At 39.6% G+C, this 27,446-nt stretch overlaps 2 protein-coding genes and 1 long non-coding RNA gene across 4 annotated transcripts in view; 1 reads left to right on the top strand and 2 right to left on the bottom strand.

The window, feature by feature from the left end:
• The window catches only part of LOC122985399, a 365,027-nt gene that overhangs the window by 331,817 nt on the left and 5,764 nt on the right, over positions 1 to 27,446 (top strand). The gene's annotated exons all lie outside the window — the stretch shown is intronic.
• LOC122985335 (fibroblast growth factor receptor substrate 2-like) lies at positions 2,355 to 17,351 on the bottom strand. Its single transcript, XM_044355909.1, has 7 exons — positions 16,872 to 17,351; positions 9,868 to 9,948; positions 9,661 to 9,752; positions 7,985 to 8,171; positions 4,718 to 4,852; positions 4,048 to 4,202; positions 2,355 to 3,904 (listed from the first exon to the last, which is right to left on the bottom strand). Exons 3-7 carry the CDS (start codon positions 9,724 to 9,726, stop codon positions 2,852 to 2,854), a joined length of 1,596 nt encoding a protein of 531 aa, XP_044211844.1. The 5' UTR covers positions 9,727 to 9,752; positions 9,868 to 9,948; positions 16,872 to 17,351; the 3' UTR covers positions 2,355 to 2,851.
• The window catches only part of LOC122985311 (receptor-type tyrosine-protein phosphatase beta-like), a 45,540-nt gene continuing 36,280 nt past the window's right edge, over positions 18,187 to 27,446 (bottom strand). For both annotated transcript variants that reach the window (XM_044355867.1, XM_044355868.1), the window contains exons 25-32: positions 27,224 to 27,314; positions 26,546 to 26,622; positions 25,672 to 25,806; positions 24,479 to 24,601; positions 23,966 to 24,129; positions 23,060 to 23,195; positions 21,493 to 21,613; positions 18,187 to 21,304 (exon numbers count right to left, since the gene is read on the bottom strand). In XM_044355867.1, the coding sequence (XP_044211802.1) occupies positions 21,282 to 21,304; positions 21,493 to 21,613; positions 23,060 to 23,195; positions 23,966 to 24,129; positions 24,479 to 24,601; positions 25,672 to 25,806; positions 26,546 to 26,622; positions 27,224 to 27,314 (870 nt within the window). In that variant the 3' untranslated portion in view covers positions 18,187 to 21,281. The remainder of the gene's footprint in view (positions 21,305 to 21,492; positions 21,614 to 23,059; positions 23,196 to 23,965; positions 24,130 to 24,478; positions 24,602 to 25,671; positions 25,807 to 26,545; positions 26,623 to 27,223; positions 27,315 to 27,446) is intronic.

Raw genomic sequence — 27,446 nt, forward strand, 5'->3', positions numbered from 1 at the left:
ATAAGGAGCATCAATAATACTACATCCAAACAATTCTCATCCTCGTGTCTTATTGTCGGTCTGTTGAAGCACAAAAACAGACGTTAACTTTAGAAGATTAATTTGTTAAACTGTGACCGATGAATCCTCAGATCATTTAAACAGAGAACGACTGTGTCCTTCATCACTGACACTGAAGTCGCTCTCAGAGGGATCAGTGTGAACATGAAGAACGACGACAGCGACCAGACGTCCGACAGTCTGAACACGACGAGCTTCATATCTGCAGCAGAACTGTTTGTTCTCTCGTTAGCATTAAAACCACACTGAGGCTGTTTTATACCTTTAAACTGACTGGATCCACATTCATCCTCATCCTCCTCCTCCTCCTCCTCCTCCTCCTCCTCCTCCTCCTCAGTGGAGTCACAGGTCAGGGGCTCTTCAGCAGGTAGATGCTTGTTGTCATGGAGACACACTTCATCCCTCTGATCCAAACTGCTTCCCTTGAAATAAAAACCTGAAACGTTTCCTTCAGTCGTGACATATTTACTCTTCAAAATAAAACTTTAAAGGATCAAAATCTGCTGATTTTATATATTCTTCTTATTGTCAACAAATCTAATAATGAACCAACAATAAACTGATCTACTTACAAGTATTATGTGTGTATCTAAAGCCTGATATATCTGATTCCTCTGTGCTGTAGACCTCCATCAGTGAGTCACACCGCTGCACTGGGTGACACGTTCCTTCATTATAAAGAGTTCAGTTACTTTAGTTTATTTAGAAACGTCTCCAAAGACTAATAACAGTGTCAAGTTTTCAGTCTCTGGAAAGTATTTCCGTGTCAGGAAGAGGCCGCGGTTCTCAACGACGCCCGTTTCTTCACACTCAGACGTTAATTTTGATTTTTTGATGATAATCCTGAAGTGTTTTTTGTGGAAACGACGCGTACGAATTAAGAGTTTCACAGATCTAGGGTTACCTAGACAGACACACGAATACTTTCCAGAGACTGAAAAACTCGAAACCGTTTTGAGTCTTTGGAGCCTCGTAATGAAGAAACGTGTCACCCAGTGCAGCGGTTTGGCTCACTGATGTGTTTTTAAACGTTTTTGGACACAAAGACAAAGAAATAAGATGGATCAGGCTTTCTCTCTCTCTCTCTCTCTCTCTCACACACACACACACACACACACACACACACACACACACACACACACACACACACACACACACACACACACTCTCACACACACACACTCTCACACACACACACACACACGATACTTGTAAATCGACTGATTCATTGCCTGTTCGGCTCCAAACAATAAGAAAAATAAATAAAATCGTCATCAGACTTTTTCTTTAAACTCTGGCGTTTTGCTTTTCTCACAAACCGAAAAAAAAAAAAAACCACCAAAAGAAAATCCGATCAGCTTTTTACGAGAAGAGATCAGACGGAGCGACGCGTCCTCGTGTTTCAAATGATTCAATCTGAACTCAGATTAAAACAAACTAAAATGACTAAAAAGTCGCCAGTAGACAAACTGGTTTCCAGCACTGAACATCTGACCGTAAAAACTCAGGAAGCAGCGTCTTCTGTTATTAAAACTCTTCAAATCAGTAAACACAGCTTAAAAAATTAAGATTGAGGTTAATCTGGGATTAAATTTGTATCATAATAATTGAACAAAATCTCCAAAGAATCAAGTAAAATGAATAAATTGAAGATGATTCACTTTCAATTCACACATTTTTTGTTTGATTATTATGACACATATTTAATCCCACAGATTAACGAGGTTAATCTGCAGTAATTTAGTTCCTACAGTCTAGAAACACACTGATGATTCAGAGTTTAAACCTTAAAAAAAATCCTGTCGCTCAAATTATATAATCAGACGCTAAAAGTCAAGATGAAGAATTTAAACTTGTACAATCGAGTTACAAAAAGATAATCAATCAATCCAGTCTGAGAGGAATCGATCAGTCCGATCACCTGTCAAATGATCCTTAAAATAAGAAAAAGAAAAAAGTTCTGCTGAGAAACTTTTAAATTTTCTACCTGAAAATAAATAAATTTAAACTAAACATTATTTTTAAACTTTTTTTTTTGCTTCCGTTCACTTAATATTGATCTATAAGTCACATGACTGATCAATAGAATAAAGCAGAGCGAGTCAGCTGGAGAAGAGTCGAGTCATGTGATCTCAAAGTTTCTAATTATTCCTAATTAAAGACGGACTTGTTTCTATTGATTTAGATTAATACCGATTCTTTCTCTCTTTTCCAAAATAAAACCTTCCAATCAATCACTTCTAATCGAGTCGACACACAGATGAAGAGTGAAGCGAGTCGTCTTCTCCACAGAGTACAAATAAAAACAGAACAGACATTTATTGTGCCAGAATCTACTGTACATAGTCAGAAACATAATGTAGTGTACCATGAACTTACAGCAGCATGTAGTGAATCATATAAAAAGAGCTAAATGGAATGCTTTGTTCAGTAATACTGATTTGTACCATATAAGGAGGAGAGGGAGGAATGCAGTCATCATCATCATCATCATCATCATCATCATCATCATCATCATCATCATCACCACCATGCTCTGTGCGGTGAAGAGGAGGTATCACGTCACCAGAGGAACAAACTGCTATACGTGTTCATCACCAGGTGACCACAGAAGAAGTCAGGTAACTCATTGTAAGACTTTCTCAGGCGAGTCTCTTCCTGCGTCTCCGCTGTGGACAATAAAGTTTGGTACTTGAAAAAAAGCACGTGTGTGTGTGTGTGTGTGTGTGTGTGTGAGCAGGTGAGGGGAGGAAGGAGGGAGGAGGAGGAGGAGGGGGGAAGGGGGGCGGGGTCACACAGTGCTTTTGGTGGGCAGCTCCGTGCTGTTGTGCCGCGTCTTGCGTGACGTGCCGTCGTCTCGCGGCCGGGCCTTCTGCAGGTTGGACATGGCTGCGGTGCGCTCGATGTCGATGAGGGCGTAGAGCTCGGTGCGGCGTGTGGGGGTCGTGGGGGGCAGCGGGGAGGTGGGGGTGCGCGGCGTGTGGGGGTTGCTGCCGTCCGACGCGCCTTTGTTGCCGCAGCTGTTGTCCATCTCCACCTCGATGTAGTTGAGCGTTTTGGGCGGCTCCGGGTGGCCCGGCAGCGGCGGCCGGCGGAAGTCAAAGTTGAAGATGGTGGGTCCGTCGGTGCGGCGGCGGGCCGTGTCGGGCCGGTGGGCGCTGAGCGGCGCCGTCACGTTCTCGGTGTTGACGTAGTTGTGCGAGGACTCGAGGGCGGCGGACAGCGGGTGGGAGTAGGAGTGATGCAGCAGGCTGTGCTGCTGCTGCTGGTGGTTGTAGCCGTTGAGCGACGGCGTTTTCAGGCTGCAGTTCTCCTCCTCCTCCGAGCTCGGCTTCCTCGCCTCCCACACCGGCGGCAGCGCCGGCAGGTTCTCATAGTCCAGCAGGGCGGTGCGCCGCTGGGCTGAGTTGTTGACATTCTGCAGGTCGGGGGTGAGTGGGGGCGGGCGGTGGCGTCGAGGAGCCGTGGCCGGATTGGACGAGGAGCCGTTGGAGTGTAAGGGGGTCGGCTCGGCCTCAGCGGGGGCCTCCTCCGTGTGGCCGTTAGTCTCTCGGGGCTCCTCGACCTCCTGCGTCTCCTGCTGACGCTTCTCCTTCTCCTTCTCCATCAGCTGCCTCTGAACGGGGGTGGGGCCCAGCACGAAGCGCACGCCCTGCGGCTCCAGCAGCACCTGGGGCTCCGGCTGCGGGGGCAGGGCCGGCGGCTCGGTGCGGACCCTGGGAGGAGGCGGTGGGGTTGGCGGGCACTGAGACTGGGGAGAGGTGGGACTCTCCAGCGGGGTGGTGACGGTCAGCGGGCTGGGCTGCTCCTCCAGGAGCCCCGTGGTGTTTACATAGGTGTGAACCTGAAGCCACAACAACATTATTAACACAATCTCATAATGAAACACTACTGGTACTGTGATACTTTAACTACATGATGCTGATAATACTTGTGTACTTTAACTGTAAAGTCAGCAGAAGTACTGCAGTCAGTACTTCATCTTACCGCTTCATCAGCCACCAGTAGAGGATGAGTGGACTCTTCTCCCACAGAGGGCAGACGGGTGCTGGCCACAGACGGGTGGCGGGTGGAGGGGTGAGACGGGGCCTCGCCCACAGAGGGGATCCGGGTCCCACCGTTTGGCACCGAGTACCCGAGAGCTACACACACACACACACACACACACACACACGCACACACACACACAGAGGGAGACACGTGCACTTTAATGTCTCAAGTATTCACAAGAGGAAAAAGTAGAAACATGTAACAAACAGCAGTAATGTCAAAATGTGTGTATAACTGCATGAATGTGTAGAAGGTGTGTGTATACCTGTGGGTGTATGACGTGTGTGTACCTGCAGGAGTATGTATGAGAAGTGTGTGTGTACCTGCAGGAGTGTGTATAAGGTGTGTGTGTGTGTGTGTACCTGCAGGAGTGTGTATAAGGTGTGTGTGTGTACCTGCAGGAGTGTGTGTGTGAGGTGTGTGTGTGTGTACCTGCAGGAGTGTGTATGAGGAGTGTGTGTGTGTACCTGCAGGAGTGTGTATGAGGAGTGTGTGTGTGTACCTGCAGGAGTGTGTATGAGGTGTGTGTGTGTGTACCTGCAGGAGTGTGTATGAGGTTTGTGTGTGTATACCTGCAGGAGTGTGTATGAGGTGTGTGTGTGTATACCTGCAGGAGTGTGAGCGGCCTGGTGGTTGGGCTCCAGCACGGCCTCCTCCACCACACTGATGCTGTGGCTGTGCATCACCTCCTGCAGCATGTTGAAGATCTCCTCGGCTCGGGAACATTTGAAGGCGAAGATACCTGAAGACGCCGCAGATACAAGAAAACACTTAACACTCAGCTGCTGTTCAGCAGTTAAAATAACATCAAACTTCTCTAAATGATCCACATCATTACTGGACACCATGGAGTTTTGTTTAGTATGTAAACTAGAGAGAAAGCAGAGAAGACATGTTGAGGAGAAAGCAGGTCTCTGTGCTGCAGATATTAGCAGACATGCTTCATCTCTCACCATCTCTCTCTAATCTCTGAAAACCTTCTACACAAACAGTTGGAGCCTCCTCCTGCAGACTCTTCACTGTTTGGACTCTTTCACTGGCAGTGATCTGCTGCCAGTTTCACTGTTTGAAGAGAAAGTCAGAATGTAGCAGAAAGCTGCTAAATGGACCAAGGATGAAAACTCAGCTACGGATTTATCTTCTCAAAACTCCACATGAAGCCTGGAGTCAATTACTGCACATATAACAACAGATATATACATTTTATTATCTTTTATACTCAGTTATATTGCTGCTGTAATGACGAGTCGATTAACAGAAAGTGATTGTTTTCTTATCAGGTGACAACTTAACAACTGATTGTTTTATATCAGAATAAATACATTATTCTGCTTTTGTTGGCTGCAAATAAAGATTATTTTCATTTTAAGTGTTATAACAATTAGCCAACAGATGAAAAATCTCCATCAATTTGGGTAATTAAATAATTTAAAATGTTTGTAAAGTAAAAATATGAGGATTTGATGCATTTTCTCTGTTTTATATCATCATAAACTGAATGTCTTTGGACTGTTGGTCGGACAAATTAAGAGATTTGAAGACAAAACCCCGGATTATAAAGACATGTTTTGGTTTTACATCAACTTACAAAAATAACTGACAGATAAATCAATGATAATAATCGTTGGTTGCAGCGTTAATCTGTTAATTATTGTCTCAACTAATTAATCAGTCTATAAAAAATTTTAAAAAAGTGACAATGTCCGTTATATTTTCTTTAAGCCAAAGGTGACGTCTTCAAATTGATTTTTTTTTTAAAATCAGATTAACAGTCCACAACTCAAAATAAAAACAGAAAAAACACAAATCCTCACATTTGAGAAGCTGGAACCATCAAACGTTTGATAGTTTTGCTTAAAAAAACTTAAATGATTAATAACTTCAATCAAAATAGTTCATTTTCTGTTGATCGAATAAATCGACCAATCAGGAAAAACACTGAGCTCTCACCAATGTTATGTCATGTTTGACTCTTTACAATCTTTAACTATAATAAATATTAAGTTAAATGAGGCCCATTGACAGGGTCGAGGACACTTTAACGACAGAAATCATCATTACAGATCAAAAACATGCCGTGAATGATCAATAATGACAATAATCTGAAGCTTCAGCTCCTCGTCAGACGACAGGCTGGACCGAGGGAAGAACTACGAGGAGACGAGGAGGGAAAAACCACAGTTACGGCAACACGTGAGGGACAAACCAGGCGACTGCACGCGGGGAGAAACACTAACACAGGCTTTACTTCCTGTCCAACCACCCCCCCCCCCACACACACACACACACAGTCGTTTACAGATAATCAGTACTGTAATAATCAATACTGGACGTCTGATCACAGTATTGGCTGGTTGGGGGGGGGGGACTAATGAGAAGGGAACACACTGAGACTTACCGAACCCTCGGACCTACTGACCCCCTCCCAAACCCCCCGCTGTCTGCACGTCATCCGTATGACAGCGTGGGATCGAAACAGCAACACAGCAGAACCACAAACATGTCAAACACAGTCGCACACTTCAGTGACCCTCTGACCTCTGACCTCAACTCTATTCAAATATCTCAACTAGTTGATTCACACACCTTTGATCCTCTGACTGTTTCAATAGTTTAGTTTATGATCAAACAGCTGCAAAACTAATGACATTTAATTTAGTGCTAATTAGCGAATGTTAGCATGCTAACATGCTAAGCTAATATAGTGGACATGCTAAACATCAACATCTTATCACTGTGAGCATGTCAATCATTTTAAAGATTCCTCTTCAGACATGTATTAAGACAAAAATACTCTGCTTGGAACAATAATGTGTGTTTGAGAAGTTCAAATTTACAACATTAAAATCTTTAAAATGTCATTTACTCCTTCTACCTCAGTAAAAATTCCACAATATATGAAAATGCAGCATATTTCATCTCAGAAGTTTGACAGCTGGACACAAGATGTTTCCTACTTCACAGTAAAGTTCATTCTCTCATTAGAGGCTTCAAGCTTCCACATCACACTTGAAAACTAGTTGTGATGTCACAGATCCTGCTCGTAGGCCCCGCCCCTTAAAAAAATCTGATTTTCAATGAGCTCGGAGAAACTTTCCACTTTCAGCAGATGAAAACAAACTCTGCACATGAAGCTTGAAGAACATGTTTTTTGAGTGGAGTGAGACTTTAAGATAGTTGTGTTCTGCGTGTTTACTGCTGACAGTCTGAGCAGAAGACGACTTTCTTTCCTTCTTTATTACAATCTCCATATTGTTTAGATGATCACCTGCAGTTTTCTCTCTGTAGTCTTTCTCCGGCTGCTGTCTGTCAAGACTAAAACCTCTCGCCACTTCCTGTCTGCAACCGGCCTCATCAACAAGGCCCGGGACCCCCACTGACCCCCCCAACCCCACATGAAAACCCACAATCTCACATCTGGGATCTTACATTATGCTTTACATTAACGCTACTTGTGTTATCATTATTATTGTTAATAATACAAACTGCATCTAATGTTTACTCCTGGTCAATCTTTTCATTTCATCTCTTCTCTTCTATTTAATATTTTAAATTTAAACCTGTAGCAGCTCCTCTCACTTTCATATTATTAAGGATTAATTAACTTTGTGTATATATTTTTACGCACCACAACAACACCAAAGCACATTCCTTTTATGTGCAAACCTACTTGGCAATAAACCTGATTCTGCTTCAACAAACACATCATCTTCCTTTTTAAACAAAGTGCACATGAAACCAGAGCTGCTGCTGCTGCTGCTGCTGCTGACTCTACTTGAACCAAGAGTCTGGAAGCTACAGCCTTCATCTTCTGTCCTCCTCCTCCTCTTCCTCCCACCTGAATAACCTTGCAGACTAAAGGAGACGGACGTACCTTGGCCCGTCTGGCAGCGTCGGCCGCTCTCAAAGGAGAAGAGGTTGGAGTCATAGCCATAGCGCCGTAGGCACAGGTAAGGCCACCTGACGTCGTCACGGCGATGGGTGTGGAGGACCAGCTCGGCGTCGGTCAGCTCCATCACACCAGAGCCCAGCTCGTTCCCATCGTCGTCCACGTTGATCACCTGGGTTTAACAAAAATGAAAGAACACAAAACATTAAAACTGAACGACAACGACCATTTACAGGAAATATTCTTACTGGAGAAATCCTGTTGGGAACACTGGTCAGCGGAGCGACTAACTGATGTTGTGTCCACTTGTTTATGTCATGTGGAGTCGTGTTTCTGTCCAATATTCACTCTCTTTTAGCTCTCTACCAGCTCCTGAGGGAAATATCTGGCTCTTTAGCTGCTAAATGCTCCACTATGTTCACCAGCTAGTCTACAGCTAACTGTGTCTGTTTGGTGCTGAGCAGGTAGTGTACAGCGGCTTTTTTACAGCTTTTTCACTGAAAACGACGCTATGAGAGACGCTGAGAGTGAACCAAAACAGTAAAGTTGCAGGCGGACAGATAAACAACAAGCTGAAACTCACTATAAAGCTCCATAAAGCCGAGAGGAGCTGCAGATAATTCTCTGTAGGTTCATCACTACGAGCCACGACCAACACATTACACTCTGTTATCATTACAGAGTTTATCTAGTGTTTACTAGTGTGAGGACATATTTAGTGTGATAGGATGCTACACTGCCACACTGTTTACATTCTGAGCTAATGTTATTCTCTGTCCCCGAGGAGCATTTAAAATACACTAAACTCAACTAGAGCTGCAACTAACGATTATTATCATTACCGGTTCATTTGCTGATTATTTTGTTGATTAAACGTTCAGTCAATGAAATGCTAAAATAACAGCATTCACTGTTTTTCAGCCACCACAAAAAATACTTGAGAGATGAACATATGTCATATATGACAAAGAAAAACAGCAAATCTTCACATCCAAGCAGCTGAAACCAGCAAATATTTGACATTTCTGCTTCAAACAATCACAAAACGATTATTCGATTATCAAAATAGATACTGGATCATGTTCTGTCGATGGACTAATTGATTCGTCAGCTGATCGTTGCAGCTCCAGACTCAACAAGAAAATACAAACTGACACAAGAAAATGATCGTTCACGACAACACGACTGATCCATCACTAAAAACTGTTTCCACCTGAGTGATAAATGATGAAATGTGTTTTCTGCAAGTCTGTGCAAACGATTTACTAAAGGGCTCCTTACACCAGTTCATAGACTGAGTGAGTTACTGAAACCAGCGACAGTTTAAACTCAGTAAATCTGATGAAATGATCGTATACATCCACCTTGTTTTGTTGTAATCAAATATTCATATAAAACTTAAAGCAGACACATGAAGCGTTGCTACTGTTTGACTACGTGGGCGTAAAATCAAACAGAAGCAAAGTGAGACAATGTTGAGGTGAAGCTCTGACAGAAAGAAAAAAAAAAAAAAAAACCCCTTTGGGAGATTGAGAAAGAGTAATGAGCCGAGTTTGTGAAACGTCCTGACCACAGTCATTAGTGAATAATCCAGGGTGTGTGTTGACAGACTCCTCCTGACTCTGAGGTCGCTGTTGGGGCAGGCAGAGGCACGAACTCACCTTGAATTTACTTTGATGATTATCTGGAATTGACTCTTTCTCTGGACAGCTTAAACAGCTACCCATGGCTTCTTCAGAGCACCATCTGATGTCTGGTGGAGGGGGGGGGGGACAAACAAAAAAAAAAAGAGACGTTAAGAGTTGAGAGTTGATATTAAAGCCGAACGTGTGTGTGTGTGTGTGTGTGTGGAGGAGGTTTTGTCTCACCTAGATCCTGCCTCCAGTAGCCCTGGTTCCATCCTCAGAGCCTGAGGGACACTCATGCTTTTGTTGCTCTGCACACATGAACTGGACACACAGATTCACAGATAACATGAGCAAGAGGAGGAGGAGGAGCTGCAAACATTGATTGTTTTTCATTATTGATTAAACTGTTGGTTCATTTCTTCATTAACGAATGAATCATTTGAGCAAACACGTGGGCGACGTCTCGTTAAGTCCGAGCAAAAGACTAAAACCTGAACATATCATATATTATAATAGCTTTACTGTCACATACGACGAAGAAAGGCAGCGAATGTTTCAGCTTAACAAGCTGGAAACGATGAATGTTTGGCTTTTTTGGGCTAAAAAATATGACTCAAACTCTAAACATGAGTGAGCAAGACGACTTGTGAAATCTACAAACAGTTTATACGTTCAGACAAACTCTCGGCCTGCGACGTGCTTCATCAGTTACTGTAGGTGCTCGTCTGAGGGCGGCTGGTACGTTTGAAAACATGTAAACGTGTGAAGGAATCCAACAGATTATTATTTTAATTATTGATTTATCGATGAGCTGTTGCTTGCTGTAACAGAGTCAAAGAAGTGTGTTTAAATGTCTTGTTCTGTCTGATCAACATCCCATAACTCAAAAGATATTCAGTTTACTGTCATATATGACAGAAAAGCATTAAATCATCACATCTGAGATGCTGAAACCAGCTCATTTTTTGGCGATTTTGCTTAAAAACAGATTAAAATGATTATAAAAATGGTTGTCGATTAATTAAGTCTTTAATTTGTTTGTTTTGTTCATTAAATTAATGACAGCAAACTTTCACATTTGAGAAACCAGAAACAATGAATCTCTTATCAAAATAGCTGCAGATTAATTTTCCGTCGATTGACCTATTGATTAATCATTGCAGCTGTAAATTTAAATGAACAGTTAATGCAGTGTAACGTTGATGTGATCTGACCCGCTTGGCCAGTAGATCAGAGTTTTACTGGCATCTTGTATATTTTTACTGGTCCAGCAGCCAAAAAATGAAAATAACTCTTATAACAACCATCATTTAGGTGATTTATTCATTGTGTACATAAAACCTACAACAGTGAAGTTGCCTTTAGATTTAGTTACAGATATATAATGTTGATCTACTACACAAATATAAAAATATAAAATTAGGCGCATATTGGATCAAATTCTCAGAGAATTTATTATAATAACATTTCAGTGAGTGTGGATGATCTTGATAATAAACTCTTGTGTGCAGAAATGTACTCGTTAAGATATTTGTTTGTGTTTTCAGTCGAAGCTCCTTCTGTCTGCTACAGACACGGAGCTGAACTGTTTATTATGTAGCGTCGTGTGTTTGTTTCGTGGACCGGTAAATATGACAATGAGTACAATGGATGAATGATGCTAGAGCGGGAAAGATTGTGTTTAAAAGGGATTTACTCATGACTCTGATTGGCTGAGCCTGTAACAGCCAATCAGTCCATCGGTTATGTCGGACCGTGTAATGTGCACATTATTTTCTCATTTAGTCTATAAACTGACAATTTGTGAAAATTGTGAAAAAGTCAATCACAGCTTTGCTTAAAGTCTTAAATAAAGTCTTCAGACGTCTCATCCAGTTATTCAAAGAAACTCAGTTTACTATGATAGTCAGACAGCTGGAAACACAACTGAAGCTCAAACCTGTGAATTTATTTTAAATGAAAAGAATTAATTGTAAATTAGCTGCTGATTAACCTTCTGTTGATGGACTGATGTTTCAGATGTGTGAACTGCACAGGGATGAAACGAGGGATGGGTATGAAGAACTGGTACTAAACTGGTACTGGTTCCTGACTGGTCAGTACTAGAGCCTGACTAATATATTGGTCAGCTGATATTATTGGTTGATATTGGTCTATCACAGATATATCGGCATCGGCGTATATGTTGTCTGATCTGCACCGATATTTGTTTTCACTTTTTTAAAGTTATATAGGCAGCATTTTTTGTATATTTGATCTTTTTTCTTAATTCCAGTTTAATATATATGTTCATATGTGTTTTTTTGGTTCTGTTATTTTATTTATAGTAATTTATAATTATTAAATTTCCAGTGGATTTTACTGTTTCATTTGTCATTTTATACAATAAAGTTTACTGTTGAACTGTAAAATATCACACCTCCATTATATATCTTTGTGTTTGATAATCACATTTAATGGATCACTGTAAAAAAACATGTGTTTCTGTATATTTATATTCTGTATATATAAGATTATTGGCCAATATATCTTTACTCCCTAATGTATTGGCCACAAAAATCCAATATCTATCAGGCTGAATTCATTCTAACATAGCTGGCATCGGTGGCGGTTATACACCTTAACGCTGGTTGCCACCCGCCATAAAACAGAAAGAAGAAGAAGAAGAAGATACCGCTGCACAGGCAGCAGCAGGCCGAGGGGACAACCGCTGACCAGGGTGAGTCTGAGACGGAGGAAGGAGCGCTAACGTTGCCGACACTAAACATCACCCACTAACGACGTAGCATAGTTAGCACGCGTTAGCTCGGAGGGCTAACTCGGCTTGTTTATATTACGTGATCGTCGCTTTTTCCCCATCGACCAATCGATTGGTTGAAGAGTCGACCAAGATTTTCTTTGGTTGACGACAACCCTGATGGTTATAAAAATAAGTCTGTAGTTATTCACTTTCCACCAAATTATGGAGAGTAGTCTCAATAAGAGTATTGATAAGTATCAGTATTGATAAGCAGTATAAGTATTGATAAAATCCTAATGATACCCATCACTAGTTGAAACCACTGTTTAGTTTAAGAGTTGACTGTAGAGCTGCATCTAGTGATTATATTTCATTATCAATTACTTTGTTCATTATTCTTCTATTAATTGATGAAGTATTTATTAAATAAAATGTCGTTAAACACTGAAAAATGTCTTTTGGTTTCTCAGAGTGCAAGATGACGTCTTCAAATGTCTTGTTTTGTCCGACCAACAGTCCACATCTATTAAGCAGAGCAGCAACTAATGATTGTTTTCATTATCAATTTAACTGTTGATTATTTTCTTTATTAATTGAACACTTGTTTGGTCTATAAAATGCCAGAAAACAGTGAAACATGTTGATCGCTGTTCCTCAGAACCCAGGACGACGTCCTCAAATGTCTCGTTTTGTCCTGATTAACAGTTAACAACACAAAGATATTCAGTTTACTGTCATAGAGGACTAAAGAAACCAGAAAATATTCACATTTAAGAAGCTGAAAGAGAATTTTTCTTAGGAAAAAAAAGCTCAAAACAATTAATCATTATCAAAATAGCTGTCCGTTAATTTACTAGTTGGCAACTATTGTAATATTAAGTTCATAACTACAGATAAAAGCAGAAAATCTGAGATATTAAATAAACTGTAACAGAGAATATTTGAAGGTTTTGATTAATAAACAGTTAACTGACTATCAAATCATTTTCTGTTGATCAACTAATCAATTAATCAACTAATCACATCAACACAAGTTTACTGAAAGACATCAAATCTGGAGCTGCAACGATTAAGTCCGTTTATTCAGATCAAAAGTGAAAGTTTACTTTTTGTAAAAACGGATTATTTTTAGCTTCTGTTGGTCGACCAAAACAAACTGAAGACGTCACTGTGGGCTCTGAGAAAACATGAAGACATTTCTTCACTACTTCTTCACATTTTATTAACAAAATTATTAATTTATAATGACAATAAGTGTTATTTTGCAGCCCCAGTGCAGAAATATTTAATTCTAATTGATGACTTGTAGGGATGGTAGTGTTATCAATTAATCTGTTGGTTATAGAGCTGAAATTAAAATGAATTTATAGTTTTAATAAAAGTTTCTGAAGATTTGCTGCTTCTCTGTGTTAAGATTATTGTGAGCGGAAACTCTGTGTTTTAGACTGTAGGTCAGACACAAAGAGCCTTTAGAGGAAGCCACTTTGGATTCTGGGAAGTTGGAGGACGTTTTCTCACTATTTTCCAAAGTCTTGTAGAGCAAAAGTTTCATCAAAAAAATAACAGTAATATTGATTGTGAAAATAATTGTTGCAGCACTAGTCGATTATTTTTTTTTAATTAACCAGCGACAGTCTGAAACCCAAAAGATACTCAGTTTACAAAGATAGAAATCAGAGAAAAACAGAAAATCTGAGACGCTGCAGAAACTGACATCGGAGGACGGATGTATGTTTGTTCGTTCATGTATTGATTAATCAGCTGATCCTCACAGCCGTAGTTGACTGACAGACACAGAAACAGTGAAAAACCTTCATTTGTTAGTTCCAGCTTTTTTAAATATTTGAGATGTTTGTTTTTCTCCAGCTCATATCGCAGCAAAGTTTTAGGATTTTGGACAGAAAACACAAACTTTAGGCATCGTTTTAAAGGATGAGTTCACAATTTTTTCTAGTGTGTCTTAAAACAACAGTCAGGAGCCCAAATGAACATTGAAAGCTGTTTTTCTTGCTGTAATCATTCCTCCTGTTCATACTGACCATTAGAAGATCCCGTCATAATGACCTTACAATGGAAGTGATGGAGGACAAACTCCACAGTCCTCCTTCTGTGTGAAAATGTATTTAAAAGTTTATCTGAAGCTAATATGAAGCTTCAGCGTCCAAATGAGTCAAATCAAGTAGATATCTTTCAACCTTACAGTCTTTGTAGCGCTAAAGTCCCTCTTTTTGGCTGCACAGCATCAGCAGGAGCAGCCCTATAACCGCGAATGTCCGTGACTGACTAAGTGAGTCGCTGAGTGATGAAGTTACACCATTGGTCAGCTGAATGCCGCCACTTCCTGTATCTGTTTCAAAAAGTCTCTGGCTGCATCCATACTAACACGCTATTTAGTAAGCTAACAGTATGTGAAACCTCAGTATGAAACCAATAGTATGTGAATTACATACTGTTTACGGGGAAATATTACAGTATGCATGCATATCCCATAATGCAATGCAGTAGTGACAACAACAACCTAACAGACAATGGTGGACAGTGACCAAGGCAGCTCCGGCGTAACGTCAATAACGCTTCAATTTAAGTGAAAGTACATGGTTTCACTTTGCTAGGTGTGATATATTTCTTAAATTAGTTCAGACTTTATGGTCGACACCGGCTACCATGGTTACACGTCTCAAACCGGCAAAGAGGCTCCCAGGAAGTGAGTATCCAAAAAGATACATACTACTGTTTATTCACACAGAAGTATGATGAATGACAGTACACATATTTGGTGTATAGTGAAGAGTATAATATGTGGTTTCGGACGCAGCGCCAGTGAAACAGAAGTTAGAGCGTCTTTAGCTTCTGTACTGTGACGTATTTCCCAGTGAAACAGAATATTTGAGTGATGTACAGTTACAAGAGGGATCCAAATCCTTCGTATTTGATTGGACTGCTGAGATCGGCAGGACTTAGCAAGTTTAGCGCTATACGCTATAACTGCCGAGAGAGACGTTGCTACAGAGGACTGTTGGCTCCACACACACACACAAACAAACACACACCAAAACCTGTTGTTAGATCAGGAAGATGATGGAGAGATGAATGAATTAGACCTCAACCACACTGTTTAGGAAAGTTTTTGCCCACTGATATCCAAACACACATCTCTTCCCATCTCTCTCTCTATATTGCTCTGTTAGCTACTACGACCCACAAGCGGTCAAGTGTGGTTTTATATGATGGGTGCGGTTAGCTAGTCGCCCAAAGTCATATTTGATTGGATGAATTTTTGTAAGCGCCCCTGACTTCAGGATGAATCATCAAACATTTGAAACCGTTTTACAGGAAGAGAGGAAAGACAGGGATTTTGATGTAAAAATATTCAAAAATGACTCCTACATATAATTGGCATATAGCAAGAAATAACAGAGCAGTTAACACAGGATTAGAAGAAGGAAAATGTATTTTTCATTTCACGGGCCCTTTAAAAGCCCTCTAGTGTTTCATACATGGTGCAGCCACATACTAGGTTTTGACCTAGCCTTGCTGTTACTGTATTTCCACCGCAGCTCGACAGGAAAACACTGTCCAAGGAAACACAAAGAGGGAATTTAATGCTAAAAAAGTAAAAGTAAATGTGGCAGATATCCACTTGATATGACTAACTCAGACTGCTGAAGCCTAAAATAAACTTTTAAATGCATTCTGCACAAAATGACTGTGTGGACACACTGTGGATTTTGGCCTCCATCACTTACACTGAAAGCACATTTTGAAGGGGATCTTTTAATAGCCAGTATGAACAGGAGGAAAACCTCTTTCACTGTTCATATGGACACCTGACTGTTGTTTTACTACACGCTTTTAAAATTGTGAACCCAGCCTTTAAGCTCTGGTAGCTTCTCACTGGCATTTCATATAACTTTACACATATTATAAACTACATTACTGCCTATAAAATGAATCAGTTTAATCAGTAATGACACTGCAGGCCTGTTGAACATGCCTTGTGATAGCAGGTTTAATTAAGTCTCTGTAGGACACAATGGGGCAGCATTACTCTAGTTTTCACTATCACTTTCCAGTAACTAGTAAACGTCCATACACGGTGTGTGAGCGGTGTGTTCCCAGTTAACCATGTATGGGTGTTTACCAGCCGAGCTGCTCGGGAGTCAAATAAACACAGAAATGAACAAATCAGACAGCAGGAGCAGCTGTTCAGCAACACTAAGTCACTCAGGCAGCACTGCTAACTAACTTACACAAGTTTGGACAAGTTAAGTACAGCGGCAGCTACAGTTTGGAGTAACTTTGTGATTAGCCGGAGCTTCATTCCCCTCAGTGTGGTGTGATAGTGTAATGGCAGCTAGTTAGCACAGAGCTAACTGACCTCTCTGCTGGTTGAATAAGCTAACACAGATTTCAGCTACCTAATTAGCTCCGAGGCTACAGTTAGCGTCCCGGGAACACCTCTCTAAATGTAAATAAACCGCCGATTTCATGAAGCCATACTTACAAGGCACCGTCAGTTTGTTGAATTAAAGCATCCAAACTTTTCGGACATTCAGACAGTTGTGAAGCAGCTCCGATTTCTCTCTGTCTCTCTCTCTTCCCCCAAAAAACGACGCTGGCCAGTTAACCCAACAAGCCAGCTAGCGTTAGCCCGCTGCTACACCAGCAGAGCCTCCATCTTTCCTCTGCGCTGCTAGAGCGCCAAAAAAAACAATCACAACTTCTTTCAAAGGTGTCTAACGCTCGTGTTTGCGCGAATGAAACAATAAAAAACGGTTTAAATCCATCGATAGTCCTCCGTGGTTCACTGCGGGGTGCGAGGTTCCGTCCAAATGCACTTTTTCCTCCCTGAAAAGCAAGTTTGCTCTGGTCTCGCCGTCCTTTCTGCTGCTAGCCTGTTGGGCTAAATCACTGCAACTTGGCTAAACTTCCGAGAGTTCAGCAGGCTCAATGTGGTGAAGCCGCGGAGCACAGCGCATGCGCAGGCGGTGCGGTTTGGGACAGCCGGGGCCTCTCCCAGCGGGGACATAATGAATGACTAACAGAAAAAACATAATTACTTGTTTTATTCAAACACCCACAGAAATGCGTCACGATATGTCACATACACAATATAATATTCACATGAAGCCAAAAGACTAAACTGTTACAGAGAGGAAGATTTCTGTCTCACATTCCTTCACAGTGACTTTACAGTCATGTTGCAGCAGGTATGCTTCCATTATGGATGAATAATCATAGAAATAACAGATTTCTACATCTTCTGTGCCGTTTCATTAACAGTATGCTTCCCTCTGAACAATTCCTCTTTTCCAAAAAAAAAAAAAAAAAAAAAAAAAATGGTACAGTTAAAGGACGGGTTCACAATTCTTCAAGTGTGTCTTTAAACGACAGTCAGGTGCCCATATGAGCAGTGAAAGAGGTTTTCCTCGCTGTAATCATTCCCCTTGTTCATACTGGCTATTAAAAGATCCCCTTCAAATGTGCTTTCAATGTAAGTGATGGAGGCCAAAATCCACAGTGTGTCCACACAGTCATTTAGTGCAAAAATACATTTAAACTCAGCAGTCTGAGTTAGTCATATCAAGTGGATATCTGCCTCATTTACAGTCTTTTTAGCGTCAAATTCCCTCTTTAAGTGCATTATGAAGGGATCTCTTATCGGTCAGTATGAACAGGAGGAATGATTACAGCAAGAAAAACCTGTTTAAATGCTCATTTTGGGCTCCTGACTGTTGTTTTAAGACAGATTTTTAAAAAATGTGAACACATCCTTTAATTTTGTAGGGAAAAAACCACATAATACACACTAAAAATAATATCTTACACACATTTATGATTTAATAAAATACTTTTTATCTTTCGCTGATACAAGAATCTGTCATAGCTGTACAACAATACATTGAGAACAACATTGAGATTAATTAAAGAAAAAATCCGAAATACAGTGGAGACTGTCAGGATTTAACATCGTTAGTTTATGTTGTTAACAAAATCTGATCAAACCACACGGTCAGTTTTACATTGTTAAACGTTAAATAAATAATACCAATGATGAGTTTTTTTTTTCCAAACTTAGCTTTGCTTAAGTAGTGAATGCTTAAAGGACAGGTTCACGGTTTTTCACGTCTGTCTTGAAACAACAGTCAGGAGCCTGAATGAATGAATGAATCAATAATCTGTGTAAAAATGGACTTCAGTGTTTTTGACTGTTGTTTGAAAAACAGACCTGAAACATTGTTAACGTATCCTTTATATTTTTATCTACACAGTGAAAACATTATGACATGGATGGATTATGAGACTCTTTCTAGTGACATTTTGCAGGTGAAGCACTCCTGTAAAGAGCTGCTGTTAGTTCAAAAACTGCACCTGAACTTCAGCCATTTTTTTTTTTTATGCTGGAGATGAAACTTTCTGCTACGTCAGATCCACACTGACACACAAATTATACAAACAACTACACTATAAATGTGATTGAAAAGTAAATACTGCATCAGAGACTCCATCAGCTCTAATATCTCTAATATTAAATGATCTGGAGCTACACATCATGAGTTGTGTCTTATTATGTGTTTAGTGTGTGATATTACTATTTTACTAACTTGTAAACAATATTTAACATTTTGACAGGATCATATTATGATTGTTTTATCTTATCTTTGTCTTATTGCTGACTGCATGTGTTAAAATATGGTTATAATCAGTATTATTAGTTGTGTTTTGTTGCTTTGTGTTGCTTTGCACGTCTACACGAGTGCTCCTATTGTATATTATTGTCTTATATTGTATTGAGAGTGTTTTATCTTTTGTATGTGCTCATGGACTACCTGATAATTATCCTTCTGGCTAAAATATTTTCAGAATTGTAATTAATATGCATCGTTTCTGTCAAATAAATGAATAAACTTGTTCTTTTAAACTTCTTCTAAACTGCGCCACCCTACCAGCGCTCCGCTTTTTGACTCATACACCGGTTCTGTCGCTTTTATCTGGCTGATTCATTCTCACTTTTAAACAAAGGAAATATTTCTGGGTCTAACACGAGGTCAAAGACGTTACCGACGGCCTCGTGTTCCCTACGTTTCCTCCTCCTGATCGCAGCTGATCATCATCCTCGCAAATTAACTACAATAAACCCAAAAACAGCTGCTTTAGTTGACATCAATTCATAAGTTAAAAGAAGAAATGTACATCCCCTCAATAAATCAAATTGTGAAAATATAATTTGCAACAGGCTCTAACAAAACTTAACTAAACACGTCTATTCATGCGTTCGTGTTTTACAGTTTCCTGTTGCTCTGCGTCACATATGCTCTATCTGGAAAATGCTTATTTTGTTGCTGTTGTTGTCTTCATAACATCTTGTTGTCTAAAAAGTTCTCAGCTTCAGAACAAAAGGACTGCAGCTGGCAAACACCGACACATTTACAGAAAACGTTGATTAATGTTCACTGTCAATAAATAAATACATAACATGAAAGTTTAATCAGGACGTTTCTACTTTTGACTGAACTCTGTGACTTTTGTTGTGGAAATCTGCAAAACCACCAGCAGTTCACAGCGTCTCTCTTTCTTGATCTAATATCTTATTTTCTCTAACATTTGATGTTATAAAAAATATTGTTTAATGGACTTTTGTTTGTATATTTGGTTGTTTGTTTGTTTGTTTGGGATGGAGGATGATCAAATGTGTGGACTACATGGTTTATAGCAGTTGAAAGCAAATAACTTGACTCTCATAGTTTACATCAAAGCTTTTACATCATTTTTCACAAATCTACTGTAGATAACAAAATAAAACACAAGGTTCCTGTAAATACAAATTATTGTGATATAACCTTGTTACATCTAATACTGCCCCCGCGTGAGGAGATGCATTAAAACTATGGTTGTGCCATAATATCTGAAACTAAGTCTAATAATCAGAAATTAAAGTTGAATGTGTACAGCTTTAGCCTGCGCGACCTTTACAGATTTGTTCTTCACAAACAGAACAGAAACATGTGTTGATGCCTTCAGATACTTTCCCTTAACAGTATAATAAATGTATTTTATTCTTAAATGAATTATAAGAAATAAACAAAACATAAAGGCCTACATTTCCACTGCACCAGTTAACGACCCCGCAGTGAAAAATCCTGGAAAAACTGTCTCATGGTTGAACCTAATTGTTGACTTCTGGCTTATAGTATCTACAGTTTGATGTAATGGAATAATAATAAAAAATATATATTGCAAAAAATAAAGGACAGAAGACAAAAAATAACACCGACATGTCAGTGTAATCTGTCGCAGCCTTTCTCCCAGCGCTACAGCTACGCATTCACCAGTAACAACCTCCGTAAAAAAAACCAGTTTGAGTCAGGTGCAGCTTCTGCTTATCTAAAAGTCACTCTGATCGTTAAAACATTCCTTTCTGTGCACTAATACAAAACAATGCAGACTAGTAATTAACCCTTATGATGCAGCTTATAATTACTATAAAGTTTCTGCATGAATCAGCAGGTTTGTTACTAATCAGACTTTTTTGGCTGATCCTGGGCCCCCTGGAGGCCCCTGGAGGCCCCTTCAGAAATCCATCCATGCATTATGAATCACTTTCCAAAAAAAAAAAGCACTACAGACTTTATTATTTTCTATCATTTAACATAACTGTAATGTGCAAATATTATATATCTTCTAAAACACAATAACAATACTTAACTTAAAAAGCAGCCGTTATAGAAATATTGGGGGCAAAATATATACAAACACATACAGATATGATGTCAGCATATGTACACGTTAGATGCATAAATAATTATATAGCTTTCTCTATTTAGAAATATCTGTAAATGAAAATATAAACAGTGATAGAAAAATAAAAATTCCCTGTAGTGCTCAACATATGTCTCAGTAGTCAATACAATCTTTAACGTCTGGTGCACAGCGTCTCTGTGGGTCGAAACAACACACAAACACAGAGGATCAGTATCTTCCACGGTCAGATATTTAAATCTAATGTCTGAAAAAAACGCAGCTCCGGGACATGGATTAAAGAGCTGCGGGTCTGACTGGAGCAGAGAAACCCGACGATGATGATGATGATGATGATGATGATGATGATGATGAGACTCACTCACCTCTCTGGCCGGTGTAGTTCACATTTTCGTAGATGGGGTAGAGGAGGTTCTCCTGCTCGCTGCGCAGCTTCCTCGCTCGCAGCACGTCGCGTACGCACTGGTGGAGGTACGCGTACTGACACTGAGAGAGGAGGAGAGGAAACAGGGTTACAACAAATAAACTAACTGAAACCAAGCTGTGGAAAGTTAATAAGTACAGTCACTCAAGTACTAGATGCAAGTACAATTTTGAGGTACTTGAGTATTTCCACTTTATCCTAATTTAAACTATTAACACACTTATTACTGTGCTACATTAAAGCTGCAACGATTAGTCATGTGAACTGTTATGATGATCTATTAAGTCCAGACATGTTTTAAGACATAAAAAAATACTACGCTTTGAGTAATAATTTGTGTCGAATATGGTTTTTACACAATAAAAGTTCAATAATCTCTACTCCCTAAACTTCTTAAAGTCTCAGTGAAAGTTAGAGCGTCTTTAGCTGCTGTGTTGTGACGTATTTCCCAGTAAAAAGGAATAACTGGTGGCGGTGTTAAGTTATGTTGGCCGCGAAGCTTGCGAAAAATGTTTGGTTTGTCCGTTCTGGGCTACTGTAGAAACATGGCTGCCTCCGTGGACCCGCTCCCTACGTAGATATAAAGGGCTCATTCTGAGGTGACAAAAACACAATGGTTCTTATTTTCAGGTGATTAAACACTAATTAAAACATACTCATGAATATTATATTCCATTTCTGCCAAGTCTGTTCCGCTAGACACTACTAAATTCTGCACACTGCACCTTTAAGTAAAAGTATAGAAGTATTACCAGCCACATTTACTTAAAGTACTCGTACTCGTTTTTGCAGAAAATCAGGCTGTGACTGATAAGTTAAATAAATGTAACAAAGTACATTATTAATCCTGATGAGTCAATACATAAGCAGCATTTTATTGATGTAGCTGCTCCAGGTGGAGATTGTTTGAACGGCTTTATAAGGGTCACAAGATGAATCTGAGACGTGTTGAGATGATAGATTTGGGTGGGAAAGAAGGAAAAAACGTTCTGCTACATACATTAGGATTAATTTTTCAGAACTTTTCTTTAATCTTTGCATTTTTGTGAAATATTGCAGAGTTTTGCCTCTTTGGGCCTCAAACTGTTATTTATTTGAAACCATGTGAGGAGAAATGTCTCTTTGGTTGAACTGCAAACAACTCAGAGACGTCTGAAACATGACAAAGAGACACAAATACACAATGAATTTTAGTAAAGGGCCACAAGCCAAGTAGTTTGGGAACCACTGGTTTAATTTTTAACAATGCAGTATAATTTATAAGCTCATTATTACGTTACTTTATGTAAAATTTTAATCTGAAACATAACCAGTAACTAAAACTGTAAAATAAATGTGGTGGAGTAAATGTACAGTAAATGTACTGAGTTACTTTCCACCAGTGCTTATAATGTTGCTTTTGTATCACACACACACACACACACACATACACACACACACACACACACACACACACACACACACACACACACACACACACATCGTGCTCTCAGCGTGGTCGGTCCTACCTCAGTCTGCACCATGTGCGATCGGTGAAGACGCAGGTCAAACACGGAGCCGTAGATATCCAGCGAGTCCTTGGTGTCCATCTGCTGCAGAACACGATCCAGAACGATGAAGGTCCCTGTTCGACCCACACCAGCACTGAAACACACACACACACACACACACACACACACACACACACACCAAACTCCAGTTAAAAAACACTTCATTTAACATGTACAAATATTCAGCAGTAGTGTGAAGGTGTGTTAGCATGTTAGCATGTTAGCAGTGTGGCTCTCTCTCACTTTGTTCCAGACTGAAATATCTGTTAGATGGATTAAGATGAAACTGGGTTCTGTCATTCATGTTGCTACGGAGGCTCAGAGGTGTCATAGAGACAAAAGAAAGCTAATTTGTGCTCTCGATTTAATATTGTTTTTTTGCGTGAGACATACGCTCTCAGGCTCTGTCTCTCGCTGTCCGAACAAATTTCTTGGAAATAAGACACTGCTTAAAACTACCGTGTGAAGTTTTCTTGTAAACAAACAAAAATGATGTTATTATGTTATTTAGTGTTTAAAAACTCATCTGAGCAGTGAAGTGTTTTTCCTCATTTTGTATTCTTGTTTCAAACATTTCATTATGTTCTGTAACATTTAGGAAACGTTAAAGAACATCAGGACTCTACTGGATAATGTAACCATCATGTATGTTTATGTTCTGACCATCAGTTTAAATTATTAATCATTCTGCCAGTTTGGTGGACGGCTCTAAATACTACACTACCCATGATCCTCAGCTGCTGTTGCAATGGAGAGGAAGCCAGTCAGAGGTGTGACTCAGAGCCGTAATGAAATAAAAAAAACATTCTGTTGTTGTAGTTGTAAACAAAGCGCATCACCATGGTTACCGAATTCATTGCGTACCTGCAGTGGACCACTGTGGGTCCAGATCCAGGAGTCCTGTTGACGTAGTCTCTGACCGTCCGGACGAACTGGATGAGGGACTGCGTGGTCTCTGGGACTCCGTGATCGGGCCACACGGTGTAGTGAAACTGACGCACCAGGCGGGTGAAGCTCAGCTGTTCCTCCTGATAAACACACAAGTACACGAGGATTAAAGGACTTAAGTCTCAGCAGGATTTGGAAAAACTTGTTGCCCAACTTGTTTTATCCTCATATTTTATTGGTCTTATTCTATTTTCTATTCTCTTAACTCTTCATTAACTATTTTAACTGTACTTAAATCCTTTTATAATGTGTTTCTTTTGCACTTTGTCTTAAATGCTTTTAATGTTTTATGTAAAGCTCTTTGCCTTGTTGTTGAAATGTGCTACACAAATAAACCTGCCTCGCCTCATATAATGCTGCTTTGTTCAGTATGACTCACTGAAAACTAAATAATAAAATGTTTAAATGATAAAATGATGAGTTCCGTACGCTGCAGATCTTGAACTCTCGGATGGTCCACTCCGGCAGAACAGACTCCGACAGCATCTGGACGATCAGGTCTCCGTAGTACAGAGGGTCCTGGTCAAACGGCCAGTAGTGATCACACTTCACCTGGAGACAGAGAAGACGTATAACTGAACAACTACACTGGAAAAAGAGACATAAAACAACATTTAAATAAAGTTTGGTACTATAGAGAATGTCAGGAGCAGTAATAATCTTACTGACTGATCTGTTTTAGTTCAGAAAACTGAAGAAACACTGTTAGGTGGTTTAAGTACCTCAACACACACAAGTTTTACAATGACATTTTGTGTCATTAACTTCACAAATACTCCAAAAGTGTCTGTTAATACAAAAACACCAAAACCTGATGATTACTGTTGATGTTTTCTCTCTATTTAACTTAAACTGTAGTTATAAATACTTTATATGGACTTGATGTCAGATTATCTGTGTTTGTCCAGTAATAAATATATTTATCAGTTTAAAGGGGACATGTTGTATGCACATTTCCAAGGTCTATATTTATATTCTGGAGCTCTACTGGAATATATTTGCATGATTTACAGTTAAAAACTCCTTATTTATCTTCTACTGGTCCTTTATGCAGCCCCTCAGTTCAGCCTCTGTCTGAAACAGGCCGTTTTACTTCCTGTCTCTTTAAGGCCCCGCCTCCTGATGAGCCCACTCTGTTCTGATTGGTCAACAAACCATGCAACAAATTGCAGTAGTAGCATTTCACTACTTTTCTCGTTCTTCACTTCAAATGTCAACGTCTCAAATACATGTTCAAGCTAAAATCAGATCTGAAATATGAGAGTCGACAACATGAACAACACATGGAAAAACCTTAGCAACAACCTTAGCAACCAAGGCTACAGAACGGACGCTGTTTCTTGCAGACAACCTGATGTTGGCTTGTAGAAAAAAACTTTGCAAACGAAGCGTTCAGCCCTGACTTTTGACTTGCAGGCAGCATTTCTATATACGTTCAACTCAAGTTTTGAAACTTTGATCATGTTCAGTATAGATATCTGACTTCATAACAGTATATAAATAACAGAAAATCACAAAAAGCATAATATGGCCCATTTAATGGTTTGGAGGGAGAAGACGGAAGTATTATTCGATGACCCAAACCGTTACCACAGAGAAGCAGATGATGCTCGTCCACCTACCCTGCCTTTCTCCACACACTGGGTCACCATCACGATGTTGTGGACGTTCTGCTCCCACACCATCTTCCAGAAGTCGTCTTTAGTTCCCGGCAGAGGACCCTGCGTGGCGATGTACTCCCGACGGAAGTTATTACCCTGAAACACGCAGTCACACACATCACGACATGTCGGAGGAGAAACAGCCTTTATGCAAAACAATAAGAGTTCTTAATACTAATACTGACTGCCTGTTGGTTCCTCACACAGCTCAGCACTTCAGTTTTATTATCTTTATTCTTCTTTTTATTCTTACTATTCTTATTCTTCAAATTAGAGCTACTTTTAACAAATTATACTGTTGAATAGTCTAATCTATAACTGCATATTTAAAAACTGATCAATTTACATATAAAATATTGATCTGAAAAGTAGCTTCTAACTACAGCGGTGAAATAAATGTAGCGCAGTAAAAAGTAGAGCGACAATGATTAGTCGATTAATCAATTAGTTGATTGACAGAAAATTAATCTGCAACTTTTTTTTAATAATCGAATAATCTTTCAATCATTTTTTAAAGCAAAAATGCAAAATATTTGCCATTTCCAGTTTCTTAAATGTGAGGATTTAATGCTGAGGGGAATTATAACGAACATTTTTCACTATTTCTGACATTTTACAGCTAAAACGATTAATTAATTAATCAAGAAAACAGTCTGAACTATTATAATGAAAATAATGGTTAGTAAAAAGTACAACATTTCTCTCTGAACTAAACTGAAATACTCAAGTTAAGCATAAATAACTCATAATCGTACTATACAGGACAGTACTTAAGTAAATGTTTATTCAATGTTCATTTAAAACATGTTTCGTCAGCGCAGTGTACTGATCTTACAGGAATGTAGCTGGCGTTGATGTAGTCGGAGCAGGGATCATCATCCACGTACGACAGCTTCACCCTCGTCGAGTCATCTGAACACGACAGAAACAGACCAGAGATGTGTCCAAACATTTACTTTAAAATATATTAAAGGCTTCCTGAAAAAGAGTCTGAAATACAGTAATTTTACTTATCTTGAAATATGTAGTTGTGACTAAAGTTTGGACAAATTGTACAGAATCAGTAGTTTTCTTTCTTTCTTCATTTAACAGTTCATCTATTAACAAACTCATAAGTATATTCTGTTTTTGTTGTTGTTGTTGTTGTAAGAACACCTGTGCAATCTAAAACACTCTACTTTTACAAAGCTCATACATTTTCAGGTTGTAGTGGGTGATGGTTGCTGTACTGGAGTGTATTATATTGAATTATTCCCAATATTTTGTCCACCCAATTAACGTACACGATGGGGGCAAAATATTAGGAACACTCTTCAATATAATGAATGATTATGAATGATAATTATTTCTTTATTGTGTAGCAGCTTTTCTATCCCTCATTATTCTTATTTAATGTAGTTTAGTGTATCTTGCTTTGAGTTTTTAGGAGAGATTTGAATTCATGCATAACTGAGTTTATGTATTTGTATTTGTTTAATGTGCAAATAAATAAATCCTCTGCTGTCTCACTCACAGGGCAGGATGTTGTTGTATCGGTTCTTGCCGCGGTTCTCCGGCAGCAGCGCGGTGTCCAGAGGCTGATTACGACCCACGTCCTTCAGGTCCTGACGGGAAAACAACACATCAGAGGGTCAGAAATGTCACGAATCCTCACGACCCAAACCAAAAACAAGCCTGAGTTTGAGTTTCTCATATTTTATTTATTGAGGTAGCTGTTCAATTGTATTTTCTGCAAG

The sequence above is a fragment of the Thunnus albacares genome, chromosome 7 (genome assembly GCF_914725855.1).
Source record: "Thunnus albacares chromosome 7, fThuAlb1.1, whole genome shotgun sequence".
NCBI lineage: Eukaryota > Metazoa > Chordata > Actinopteri > Scombriformes > Scombridae > Thunnus > Thunnus albacares.